Below are 12,543 nucleotides of genomic sequence, written 5' to 3' on the forward strand. Positions count from 1 at the left end.
CTGATGATTTCTTTTTTATTCGTCGTAAGCCGAGGGGGTGGAGCTTAACTGCAAAATACTTATTTCTTTACAAGAAAATAAAAACGTGCTTTTGAGTATAGTGTTGTTCACAGAATTCTATGTAAGTAAGCGGCAACCGTTTATGCTGACGCCAGTAGTTCCCCGAACTCCGAAATGGTGGTGATGACATCACCGCCTCGGGCGACGCTGGAGGGGAATGGGAGGACGTCAGTACCACTTCAGACACAAGCTGCGCGCGTTGTTAATCGTTTATATTTTCAAATAAATTCGTAAAAGACTTTTCTGGCTTATATGTACGTTCAGAAAAACGGGGCAAAATATAAACCCCACCCACCCACCCATCCCAGTTGTGATAATTTTTTCTTTCTTAGAAACTTCAAACACGTTTAAAATGGTAAATTATTGTAAGAAAGAGGATTTTGCAATTAAATTCCGCTCCTTTGGCTGTTGACTATTAAAAAAAAAATCATCACAATCGAGACAGGGTGGGTGGGCGGGGCTTATATTTTGTATTTTTTCTTAATATATGCAGTCGTCTTTTCAGAGCAATAAAATTAAAACATATTTAAAATGGTAATTTTTTGTAGAGAAATATGGATCTTGAAATTAAACCATACATACCATAATCTGTGGATAAACTACATATACACCTGTCAAACTTGAGTGTATTACTGGTTGCCTATACCACGTGATTATTTATACAATGATTTTCCTTCTACTAAACGAAATTAAAAACAAAATTCGTCCGTCTACAACTTTATTACTACAAATTCACAACAACACAAACTTATAACAACAAAATAACTAAAATAAATATACAAAATATAAAATAACCACTGCTCTGCATGCTTTATTGAAATTTCGTCATAATAACACTACAGAGTGGAATTCTGCATCTGTCTACCTTCATACTCTCTTCCACACTAGAATTTCTCCCTCAGAATCACTCTATTGAATATCTAAAACAACCCTCATTAATAACCCCATCACCCTCAGACCACTGACTCACTATTCCTAATCTTGCACTGCTGAATCGCCTCGTTGAATCCTTGACATAGCGACAAATCACCCTGAGTTTGTGCGCACTGTAAAAATTGCTGGATCTCCCACGCACAAGGCCCTGTGGCCTCCTGAGAATAACCCCCTTGTTGTGGCGCTTGCTGCTGCTGCTGCTGGGGAGCGGGCTCGCTAGAGCCGCCACTGAACATCCCTACAACACTCAATCAGCCCCCGCATTTTACTCTAACCTCAAAATCACCTGTGAGGGCGCTCCCCATGGTGTGTCCAACTGCAGACCCTATGGCCACTCCTCCGGCCGTAGCAGCCATCTGCCCGAACAAACCGGGCTGCTGGGGGGCTGCTTGGGCCGGCGGGGGGTGCGCGGGGGCGCTGGGTTGAGTCCTAGCGGGTAAAGTGGTTCTGGAACGAATAAGTTAACATAACCTCACTTTTTTGCAAAAATCCATTACTTAGGTGCTGATCGTGGTGTGGGGCTTGCTGAACGTCCGCGGCGTGGCATTTTGTCACTTTTCGTACGAAACACTTACTTTTAGGACGATTTTTGGCAAATGTTACGTAAATGTTCGGATGACACGCTTTTATAAAGACAAGTGAATTTTCTAGAATAATGGGCTGCGATTGGTGGTTGTGGGAGTGTTGTCTTTGTTTAATTGGGTGCGTTGGAAAGAGAGAGCGAGTGGGGTTGTGACGTAGTGGATCAAAGTTCAGGTGGACAGAGCCGGACTGGGTGCTCTCCACTAATAAAAAAGTCGGCGGAATTTTTGAAAATATAAATAAACCGTTTGACACATTTGGAAAACTCTTTTAGTTATATTGTGATAAAATTGCCGTTGTTTGCACAATGTTGTAAATTTTTCTATTTATCGCTTATCAGACAAAGGTGGTTTGAATTTTTGCCAAGTGGATGCGTCACCCTCACGCGATTATTATTTACAACGTAGTCGAGACACACAAATATTTGCGCCCGAAATAGTGAACGCGAATTTATTTGGACTGATTTAGGGTTCGTGGATACTCACGAGAATTGCCGATTTTCTTTTCTCACTGGGGGCTGCCGCGTCGGCGGCGGATATTTCCAAGGCTTGGAAGGAGCCGCGCCTTTTCTGCCCATTTTTGACACTATTATTCGCAATTTTGTGAATTTCCAAACGTCATAAATAAAACGCACTAGATTTGCAACGACTTTTTTACAAAACTAAATCATTTTCGTTAAGAGAACACGTTTCGAAAATGCTTACATCGTGACTAGAACTTCCACTACTTAAATATTTGTTAACAATGTCGTTCATGTCGTCCCTGTTCTCCGCGTAGTACCCAACGGGGGTTATAGTAGACAACGAGTGAAAATTATCTTCATTTTGACCCCTAAACAAGTTATCAAGACCAGCCATATAATCAGAAATCGTTTCAGGTTGAAAATGAAAATCCCGACCAGTCTGACTTTGCGAATCTAAATTAAACTTAAACCGTTTAACATCACGCTCCTCCGAGTTTAAAAACTCGTTAAAACGCTTGGCGTTCTTGTCGCTAAAAATCGACATGTCGATATTGCTATTGGTGGACAGGTTTCGTCTGAACGGGGTCTTCTTCAGGGGCTCCGGTTTCGCGGGAATCACCTCGACGCCGTCGTCCGTTCGACGCACGAAAGCTAGATGTTTGGAATTTTGCACTTGCTTGACTGAAGGTCTGTTCAATCTCTGTTCCAAATATTTCGACAAATCGGACTCTGAAAGGTCGCTCTTGTACAACTGTCGATCTTGTTCGTCGAACTCTTCCTGGATTTCTTTACGCGTTAGTTTCCTCGGAGGGATGAATTTTTTCGGCCGTTTTATCACGATTCGGTCTTTTTCGCTTTCTTTCAAACTAGAAGTTTGTTTTTCGCTAGAAAGCGACTTTAAATTTTCGACTGTCGAAAAGTCTAGGTTGGTATCACTGGTGACCACATTGTCACTAATTTTAGTGATTTTCGTGTCGCCATTTTTTGCCACGAAATGTAAAGAGCTACTTGTGCTGGTGGGTAATAGAGGTGAGTAAGTGATGGACTGTGACAAGTCCTGGTCTCTTTCGGGGTTTATATATTGGCTACCCTGAGACGACGTTGGTGACCAAGTCGGACCTTCAACAACTTTAACAACGGGAAAAATGTGTTGTTGTTCGTTAGGGTCAATTTTGTTGGCTGGGGTGAGGTTCATCGTGGCAGAGTGGTACGAACTCGCCTGCAAAAAACAATAAACGTTGCTATAAAAACTAAGTTAAAACAAACTTGTGAAAAGTCAAAATCGTCTTCATCGTCGTCGTCTTCCAGGAGGCTTTTGCTTGCACTTTCGATTTCTTGTAGCTCGGCTGGGGTTAAATTTTCCACGTTCGTTCCACAGATGGATAAATTAGCGACTTGAGGTTGTTCAGGTTCGAAATTCGAAACGTCGTCGTCTGACTCGTCAAAAAATATTTCCCGTTCAGAGCACGCTAAGTTCACCTCAGGAATCAATTTGTTGATATTGTCACTATCTTCCTGAAGAAACTTTGACACGTTTTCGTATGTTGAACTAGAAGCGTCTCTTTCGTCGTCACCATGGTCCTGGGGTTGTAGTGACAAATCTACGAAGATGTTCATTTTGTGTAGCTCGTTTTGATAATCGTTCAACATTTTGTTGATAGTGGCGACTGTCAATTTTCCCACACTTTTGAGTTTCCTCAAATCGGACTCCAACTTGTACTTAAGTCTGATTGCTTCGTTGACCCCAACGTACTCCGTTTGCTAAAAAAAAATGACAGAGTTTGACACAGTCATTGATTGACCCTACCACAGATCGTTTCTGGAAGGTACCCAGAACCCGATAAACCTCGTCGAGTAACCCCAGCGGCCATATTTTCTTGACTATGTAGACGCCATATTGCTTCAAATTAGTAACCCCTGGGATTAGTCGAAATTTGTAGTTTAGACTCAGCTCCTGAGGGGTTTCCCCAGTGGCGGCGGTTTCCATATGCCACCTACGAACCGCAAACGTAGTAGCCACCCCCACAATCAACAACACACTCACGTTTTGACATTAAGGTACATATTCGTTAGATTAGCAAGCGACGTGTAGTGCGTAGTCACGTAGAAGAAGGCCTTCGTAGCACAAAACTTCTCACATATCGCCATTGCAAGCGCCGCCCCTTCGTCTGCCGCCGTCGACCTACACAACTCGTCAATTATAAATAGCGTGTTCTCGGAAACTAAAGTCATCATATATTTTACTTCTTTCATCTACGACATATGCAAGTCAGTTTCGAGCAAGCGCGGGTAAATATAATGTGTACTTCGAGGATGAACGACGAAGCGCCGTATTCCATGTCGTCCTCTAGATAAATCCGTGCAAACATGCGATTCATGGGTCGGAAAATAGCGGAGTCCGCTGGGACGTAGCACCCAACTTGTGCCATCACCTGAAGCAACATCATCTGTCTTATATAGACACTTTTTCCAGAACCATTGGGACCGGTTATTATTTGTACGTTGAAATCTTGACTTATTGACTGAAATTATTATCAATTAAGATTAATTATTAAGACGGAAAAGAGCGATGTCGTACGATTGGATTAGCCACTCGTTGATCTCCGAGCAACAACTCCAGCATCGGATGTCGCGAGTTCGTCACTTCGGTGAAAACCCCAAACTTCGGACGGGTGTAACTATGACGCCGACTGGCTTCAGACAGACTCTGGAGCATATCCAACCGAGCCACGTCTTCACACAACTTATAAAAAAAACCCATGTATTGTTTCAAGTCCACGATCAAGTCGTAGATCATTCTACAAACCTTGGTATAAAACCACCCCCAAGAGCAAAGTCACCCACTCACGAATTACTTATTTTTAGAATCTCGAGCATAATATCGTCCAACCTTGTCGAGTAGTTGATTAGTTCGACCGTCTTCATCGTGCAGCTCCCCGCAAGCCTGTACACCTGGACGAACTCCGGGGGCAAATCCGACTTCTTGAACGTCCGCTTCTGCTGGTTGTTCAGCTTCAGCACGATGTGGTACCCTTTCGTGTTATTATTCCCCAGCGCCAGCGACAAGTTATACTTATTCCCCAGGTGCCTGACGTACTCGGACAGGTCGTTCAACCTCTCTGAATACGTCTTTCTTACTAAATCCAACAAGCCATTAATGTTTGATTTGATGGCGAAGCACCTCTGCGTCACCCCGTTTTCGCCCTTCGCGCTGAACGCCGCCGGGTGGATCATCTTGCGGACCTTCCCGGTGATGACGCCGAAGTTGTCGCTCGCCAAAGTCTGCGTCAGCTCTTTGAAGAAGGGTTGCTGGAGACCTGCGACGATGTCTTTGAGCGGCTCGATCAACTCCACCAGGCTGTTTAGGAGCAAAAGGTAGTTTAGCTGGCGCACTGAGCAGTTGTCGGTGGTTCCGAGGGTCATGGAGGTGAGAGTGAGCAACTGGTCGATGTTGGAGACTTTTTGGAGGATGACTTGGATGGAGAGGAGCTTCTCGGGGTGCTTTATGAGCTCGGTGACGCAGCGGGTGGTGGTTTCGATGATGGGGGGCGAGGAAGGGGGCTGGAGGATGGTCGAGCGGAGCAAGCGGGAGCCTACTTTGGTCACGCAGTGGTTGAGCACGCCGAAGAGGGTGGAGTAGCGGGAGGCTTGGGTGGGTTTGGTGCTTGAGACCAGCTCGAGGCGGTCCGCCGTAGACACGTCTAACGTTTACAATACTTTATTTATTTATTTTTTTTGTTTTTGGAATCAAAATTTACCTATGATGGCGTACCCTTCCGACTCTTGGTACAAAACATTGAGCGATTCTTTGGCGTAGTAGATGTTTAAGTTGCTTTGGAGGTAGAACGTGAGGGCGGCGGCGGCTGCCAAAGCGTAGTACCTACATTATTACTACTATTATTACTATTATTACTAAAAGTTGTGACTTACTTGTGCTGCAAGCCTACGCAGATTGTATTCACCGACGGCAGACAAAATTGTAAAATACGGTCCATTCCGGTCGATTTGTTGAAGCTCTTTCTCGGTATTCCAAGGATTTTAATGTTGGTGAATTTTTTTCTAATTGTGTTTACTAAGCGGTTGTTGCTTTCCAGAAACGTCGTAGGTACGATTATCTAAAAATGGTACTGAGTCGTGGTGCCAGTTTAAGATTAGTGCTTACGTCAGTGGGGTTCAAAATATTGATTTTCGTCAACGTGTTAATGTAGCTTTGGTAGTCCGAAATTTGGCATAGAATGAGGGTGGGGAGGGATAAGTCGATTGAGGCTAAGCCGACTTCGCATCTTGCGTCGCCGCGGCCTTCCGTCAAGGCTATAAAGGTCGAGGTGTTGGTCAAAGAATACGAAGACAAAGAAGAAAAATATTAACCCCGCCCACCCACCCCATCTCGATTGGTCAAAATTTTTGAGGAAACATGGATTTTGCAATCAAGCTCCGCACCTAGATCTGCCAAAGAATGAAAACTTCATTACTATTTAGATCAGGGCAGGTATGGGTGGAGCTTAATCTTTGGCTTTAATTTTTTCTTAATATACATTGTATTCTTCGAAAAACGCGGTACTCAAAACATGTTTTTAATTTCTCGTAGAGAAATAGGGATTTTGCAGCCAAGCTCCGCCCCCCTTGACTCACGACGAATAAAAAAAATCATCAGAATTGAGATAGGGCCGGTGGGCGGGGTTTATATTTTGCCTTTTTTTCTTAACATACGTAGCCATCTTTTCACAACAAAAAACTCAAAACAATGGTACATTTTTACAAGAAAAGTCTACACATATTAAAACAAATAGGCAAAATGTAAGCCCGCCCACCCGCCCTGTCCCAATTGTGATGATTTTTTTTATTCGCCGTGAACCAAATGGGCGGAGGTTAACTGCAAAAAACTTATTTCTTTACAAGAAATTAAAAACATGTTTTTGAGTACAGTGTTGTTCAAAGAACACTATGTATATTACGAAAAACAGCCAATATATAAATTCTTTTGCGTCTTCAAAAATCACCCCAGAGGACCCCAAGAGTCTTTCGCATCTTCAAAAATTATCCTAGGGGCCCAGAGGTCTTTCCGCATCTTCAAAAATTATTCTAAGGGGCCCAGAAATTTTTTCGCATCTTCAAAAACCACCCTTGGGGGCCCAGAGTTTTTTCGCATCTTCAAGAAACACACTCCTGAGCCAAGAGATACTTTTGCATCTTCAAAAATCATCCTAGGGGGGGCCTGAGATTTTTTCGCATCTTCAAAAATCACTCTAGGAGACACAGAAATTTTTTTTCGCATCTTCAAAAATCACCGTAGGGGGATCAGAGATACTTTCGCATCTTTAAAAATCACCCTAGAGGGGCGTCGAGATTCTTTCGCATCTTCAAAAATTATGCTAGGGGGCGCAGATTTTTTTACATCTTCAACAAACACACTAGGGAGTAACGAGATTCTTTTGCATCTTCAAAAATCACCCCAGAGGGTCTCGAGATTCGTTCGCATCTTCAAAAATCGCCCTAGGTTGCCCGGAGATTTTTCAAAAAAAAGGAGCCTATGATTAAGCTTATATTTTGCCTTTTTTTTTCTTCTTCTTTCATGTTGTGAAAAGAAGTCTACATATATTAAAACAAAAAGGCAAAATGTAAGCCCGCCCACCCGCCCGATCTCCATTTTGATGATTTTTTTTATTCGCTGTGAACCAAGGAGGCGGAGCTTAACTACTGCACAATACTTATTTCTTTATAAAAAATTAAAATATGTTCTTGATTATCGTGTTGTTCAAAGAATACTATGTATATTAAGAAAATAAAGGCAAAATATAAACACCGCCCACCCAACCCATCTCAATTGTGATGATTTTTTTTATTTGTTTTAAGTTTCATGTTGTAAAAAGAAGTCTACACATATTAAAACAAAAGGGCAAAATGTAAGCCCGTCCCCCGCCCTATCTCAATTGTGATGATTTTTTTTATTCGCTGTTAACCAAACTTAACTGCAAAGTACTTATTTTTTTACAAGAAATTAAAAACATATTTTTGAGTATCGTGTCGTTCAAAGAATATTATGTATATTAAGAAAAAGAAGGCGAAATATAAACCCCGCCCACCCACCCCATCTCAATTGTGATGATTTTTTTATTCGCCGTGAACCAAATGGGCGGAACTTAACTGCAAAATACTTATTTCTTTACAAGAAATTAAAGACATGTTTTCGTGTTGTTCAAAGAATACTATGTGTATTAAGAAAAAAAAGCCAAAGTATAATTTTTTTAATTCTTAGAAACCTAAAACACGTTTAAAATGGTCAATTTTTGTAAGGAAATAAGGATTTTGCAATTAGGCTCCGCCCCTCGGTCCACGACGAATACAAAAATTATCAAAAATTGAGATAGGGTGGGTGGGCGGGGCTTACATTTTGCTTTTTGTTTTTAATTACATAGCCATCTTTTCAGAAGAAACTTAAAACATTGTTAAAATGGAATATTTTGGAAGGAAATATGGATTATGCAATTATGAGGTGGAGTATAACTGCAAACAAAATCAATATTTCCTAATACAAATTTTCCATTTTATACATGTTTTAAGTTTCTTATTCTCAAAAGACGACTACGGATAGTAAGAAAAAAGGCAAAAAAATAAGCCCCGCCCACCCGCTCTGTCTCAATTGTGATGATTTTTTTTATTTGCCATGAACCGAGTGGGCGGAACTTAACTGCAAAATACTTATTTCTTTACAAAAAATTAAAATCATGTTTCTGAGTATCGTGTTTTCAAAGAATACTATGTATATTAAGATAAAAAAGGCAAAATATAAACCCCGCCCACCCACCCCATCCCAATTGTGATAATTTTTTTATTCTTAGAAACCTAAAACACGTTGAAAATGGTGAATTTTTGTAAGGAAATATGGATTTTGCAATTAGGCTCCGCCCCTCGGCCCACGACGAATAAAAAAATCATTAGAACTGAGATAGGGTGGGTGGGTGGGGCTTATATTTTGCCTTTGTTTTTCTTAATATGCTTAGCCATTTTTTCACAACAAGAAACTTAAAAAATGATGAAAATGGTACATTTTTGCAAGGAAATATGGATATTGCAATTATGGGGCGGGACCAAATTGCAAAGTCGATACATATTTCCTTATACAAATTTTCCATTTTAAATATGTTTTAAGTTTCTTCTTGTGAAAAAATAAGCCCCGCCCACCCGCCCTGTCTCAATTGTGATGATTTTTTCATTCGCCGTGAATCAAGGGGGCGAAGCTTAACTGCAAAGTACTCATTTCTTTACAAGAAATTAAAAACATGTTTTTGAGTACAGAGTTGTTCAAAAAACACTAGGTATGTGTATTAAGGAAACAAGCCAAAATATAAACCCCGCCCACTCACCCCATCTCAATTGTGACGATTTTTTTATTCTTAGAAAATTAAAACACGTTTAAAATGGTCAAAATTTTTGAGGAAATATGAATTTTGCAATTAAGCTCCGCCTCTAGGTATGCCAACGAATGAAAAGTTCATTACAATTAAAATCCGTGCAAGTATGGGTGAGGCTTAATCTTCGGCTTTAATGTTTTCTTAATATACATAGTATTCTTTGAAACACGATACTCAAAAACATGTTTTTAATTTCTCGCAGAGAAATAAGGATTTTGCAGATAACCTCCGCCCACCTTGGCTCACGACGAATTAAAAAATCGTCAGAATTGAGATAGGGCGGGTGGGCGGGGCTTATATTTTGCCTTTTATTTCTTAATATACATAGCCATTTTTTCACAACAAGAAACTTAAAACATGATTAAAGTGGTACATTTATATAAGGAAATTGCAATTATAGGGCGGAGCCTAAATGCAAAGTCGATATTTCCTTATACAAATTTACCATTTTAAACATGTTTTAAGTTTCTTGTTCTGAAAAGACGACTACGGATAGTAAGAAAATAGGCAAAAAAAAATAAGCCCCGCCCACCCGCCCCGTCTCAATTCTGATAATTTTTTTACTCTTAGAAATCTAAAACACGTTAAAAATGGTCAATTTTCGTAAGGAAATATGGATTTTGCAGCTAGGCTCTGCCCCTCGGCCCACGACGAATAAAAAAATCATCAGAATTGCGATAGGGTGGGTGGGCGGGGCTTATATTTTGCATTTTATTTCTTAATATATATAGCCATTTTTTCACAGCAAGAAACTTAAAACATGATGAAAATGGTACATTTTTATAAAGAAATATGGATTTGCAATTATGAGGTGGAGTATAACTGCAAAATCGATATTTCCTTATACAAATTTTCCATTTTAAACATGTTTTAAGTTTCTTGTTGTCTCAATTGTGATGATTTTTTTATTCTTGGAAATTTAAAACATGTTTAAAATGGTAAATTCTTGAAGACAAATATGGATCTTGCAATTAAGCCCTGCCCCTCGATCTGACAACGAATGAAAAATTCATCACAATTGAGAATTGAGATCGGAGCGGGTATGGGTGGGGCCTAATCTTTGGCTTTAATCTTTTCTTAATATGCATAGTACTCAAAAACATGTTTTTAATTTCTCGTAGAAAAGTAAGGATTTTGCAGTTAAGCTCCGCCCTCTTGGCTCACGGTGAATAAAAAAATTCATCACAATCGAGATAGGGTGGGTGGGCGGGGCTACATTTTGCCTTGTTTTCTTAATACGTGCAGAGTTATTTCGAAAACAAGCAACTTAAAACATGCCTAAAATGGCAAAAGTCGAGCGTCAAAGTCAACTTGGCAACGGAGTTCATAAATGACAATTTTCAGCTCTAAAAGCAACGTCAGCGGGAACTTCAACGTCAATAGCAAGTTTAAAATCCAACTTAATATAAAAACTTTCCAGAAATGTTGATATATAGGCAACCAATAATACACCTGGAGCCATTTAACACACAAGTTAACTGTACTTTTTGTTGTTTTTTTTTTGGCTCCTAGGACGATATAAACTCACCTAAAATCACCCTAGATTCAGTTTCCGACGAAACTGTGGTGCTTCCGGAGCGCAAAGTCGACGAATTCACAACACTAAAATCCAAAAACTAAATTTACGAAAAATGGCGCGGGGCTCACCTGTGACAGCTTCTCCCCCAATTCGTCGTCGAAGAAACGGAAGAAGTCGACTTTAGCCCTGATTTAGTCTTCAAAGGGGGCCTCGTTGGAGGCCCCATGACTTGCTTTCCAGCCCCCACTACAACCTCACTTACAAAACCCCAAAACGCATTCTCAACTCACCTGTGAATCCAAATCCATGCCTGCCTTTCTTTTTCCCGATCAAAGACTGATTTAAATTCATTATTACGATTTAACCCCCAATACAACAATATGGCCACCAGTTCTGACAAAACTCAAATGACACCCCAGCCTACTTGTTAATAGAAATATATTTAAAAAATCACAATGTACAACAATAAAAACGCAAAAATCACTAGAATTAACTACTCCTCATCAACATCCATCGCGTTTTGGTCAACAAGCCTCTCATTTTTGAATTCTTGGCTACAAGCTGCCTTGTACTGGTTCCCCCAAGCCTTGGGTTGTCGGTTTTTGCACACCTGAAAGGTTGGTAAGTCTGGCGCACTCTTCAAAAAACGAACTTACTTTGCACACGAATTTGAGGAGTTCGTGTTTGTTGATTTCCGTCTCGGCGCGGATCCCCCACGAGAACAAACTTTTTTTAGTGATGGGATCAGTTTCCAGTGATAGGAATTTCTGCTTAATGAGAACATTAGTGATGTAGTCTTTGATTAGTCCAAATAGTGGGTGCCGAATGTTGACGTCAATTCCAAAGCTTTTCAAAAACGAATACACGGACGCTGAAACACTAAACATAGTGAGGGGTTTCGTGCAATTTGGCGAGTACCATCAGGAACTGGACCATCCGACATGTAAATATGGGTCAAAATCAACAAAAGGACGATCTTCTGGATTTCTTTGGCTTGAATGTCGTCGGCGTCGGGTTTGTAATTTCTGTATGGAAGCGCGTTACTGACGATGTACGCTTTACCGGAACTCGGTGTCTGATCACAGGCCAAAATGTTGTACCCGTACACCTACAATTGTACTTTATTATTGTGGCAAGAAACGTTCGACACATACATTTTTCAGGATCGCTGTGGCTTTCTCGAGCACTTGCTGAAATTGTTGCCCCACTTTAGCCCCACAACACTTTTGAATATCAGCTCTACGGAAGTACAAATTTTGTCCAGCGTTGTTCACGATATACCGAACCACGTTATTCACTTGATCGTCAAGACTGGCTTGCGAAGACGCCAAGTGTTCCTCGATTCTGGATTCCGAGTGACTTTGGCTTGAGGTAGACGCTTGGCTGAGGCCGGCTCGGGCAGACTTTCGGGGCATTTTCGCGCCGATTTTAACCTAAAAAAACAAAATAAATACTTTATGAGACATGTTACGAGTTACACTGTTACACTTTCAGGTTTCAAGTGGTTTTCATCCGGGTTGTTTCAATTTCATCGATGTTTTGAGGTTATGTTTTTTTAAAATGAACGGATCACG

General features: G+C 40.8%; 3 protein-coding genes across 4 annotated transcripts in view; all 3 read right to left on the bottom strand.

Annotated features, from left to right (window-relative positions):
• Positions 1-761: 761 nt before the first annotated feature.
• On the bottom strand, positions 762-2,167 carry Chchd2 (Coiled-coil-helix-coiled-coil-helix domain containing 2). Of its 2 annotated transcripts, none has more exons than XM_064059453.1 (4): positions 2,061-2,167; positions 1,280-1,440; positions 1,031-1,231; positions 762-980 (listed from the first exon to the last, which is right to left on the bottom strand). In XM_064059453.1, exons 1-4 carry the CDS (start codon positions 2,150-2,152, stop codon positions 970-972), a joined length of 465 nt encoding a protein of 154 aa, XP_063915523.1. In that variant the 5' UTR covers positions 2,153-2,167; the 3' UTR covers positions 762-969. The 2 variants fall into 2 exon arrangements, with proteins under 2 accessions (XP_063915523.1, XP_063915524.1); XM_064059454.1 differs by lacking the exon at positions 2,061-2,167 and adding an exon at positions 1,491-1,850.
• A 61-nt stretch (positions 2,168-2,228) lies between these two features.
• On the bottom strand, positions 2,229-11,375 carry LOC135131622 (mutS protein homolog 4-like). Its single transcript, XM_064059434.1, has 13 exons — positions 11,260-11,375; positions 11,098-11,215; positions 10,979-11,052; positions 6,201-6,349; positions 5,969-6,153; positions 5,797-5,918; positions 4,887-5,739; positions 4,617-4,836; positions 4,345-4,560; positions 4,083-4,291; positions 3,846-4,032; positions 3,305-3,799; positions 2,229-3,257 (listed from the first exon to the last, which is right to left on the bottom strand). Exons 1-13 carry the CDS (start codon positions 11,318-11,320, stop codon positions 2,229-2,231), a joined length of 3,918 nt encoding a protein of 1,305 aa, XP_063915504.1. The 5' UTR covers positions 11,321-11,375.
• A 15-nt stretch (positions 11,376-11,390) lies between these two features.
• The window catches only part of LOC135131630 (non-structural maintenance of chromosomes element 3 homolog), a 48,028-nt gene continuing 46,875 nt past the window's right edge, over positions 11,391-12,543 (bottom strand). The window contains exons 2-5 of the mRNA XM_064059455.1: positions 12,124-12,402; positions 11,888-12,077; positions 11,626-11,840; positions 11,391-11,579 (exon numbers count right to left, since the gene is read on the bottom strand). Coding sequence (XP_063915525.1) covers positions 11,463-11,579; positions 11,626-11,840; positions 11,888-12,077; positions 12,124-12,384 — 783 coding nt within the window. The 5' untranslated portion in view covers positions 12,385-12,402 and the 3' untranslated portion in view covers positions 11,391-11,462. The remainder of the gene's footprint in view (positions 11,580-11,625; positions 11,841-11,887; positions 12,078-12,123; positions 12,403-12,543) is intronic.

Source organism: Zophobas morio, unplaced genomic scaffold (assembly GCF_036711695.1).
Source record: "Zophobas morio isolate AGI-343-1 ecotype UQ-CSIRO unplaced genomic scaffold, CSIRO_AGI_Zmor_V1 ptg000021l, whole genome shotgun sequence".
NCBI lineage: Eukaryota > Metazoa > Arthropoda > Insecta > Coleoptera > Tenebrionidae > Zophobas > Zophobas morio.

What these genes read in the sequence shown, in the direction of transcription:
- Chchd2 (XM_064059453.1), bottom strand. Translation starts at nt 2,152, where the DNA reads ATGGGCAGAAAAGGCGCGGCTCCTTCCAAGCCTTGGAAATATCCGCCG. An exon ending in AAAGAAAATCGGCAATTCTC is followed by an intron (nt 1,441 to 2,060) that starts GTGAGTATCCAC and finishes TATTCGTTCCAG; the next exon opens with AACCACTTTACCCGCTAGGA. An exon ending in CATGGGGAGCGCCCTCACAG is followed by an intron (nt 1,232 to 1,279) that starts GTGATTTTGAGG and finishes TGAGTGTTGTAG; the next exon opens with GGATGTTCAGTGGCGGCTCT.
- LOC135131622 (XM_064059434.1), bottom strand. Translation starts at nt 11,320, where the DNA reads ATGAATTTAAATCAGTCTTTGATCGGGAAAAAGAAAGGCAGGCATGGA. An exon ending in GCATGGATTTGGATTCACAG is followed by an intron (nt 11,216 to 11,259) that starts GTGAGTTGAGAA and finishes GTGAGGTTGTAG; the next exon opens with TGGGGGCTGGAAAGCAAGTC. An exon ending in ATTCTAAAAATAAGTAATTC is followed by an intron (nt 4,837 to 4,886) that starts GTGAGTGGGTGA and finishes CAAGGTTTGTAG; the next exon opens with AATGATCTACGACTTGATCG.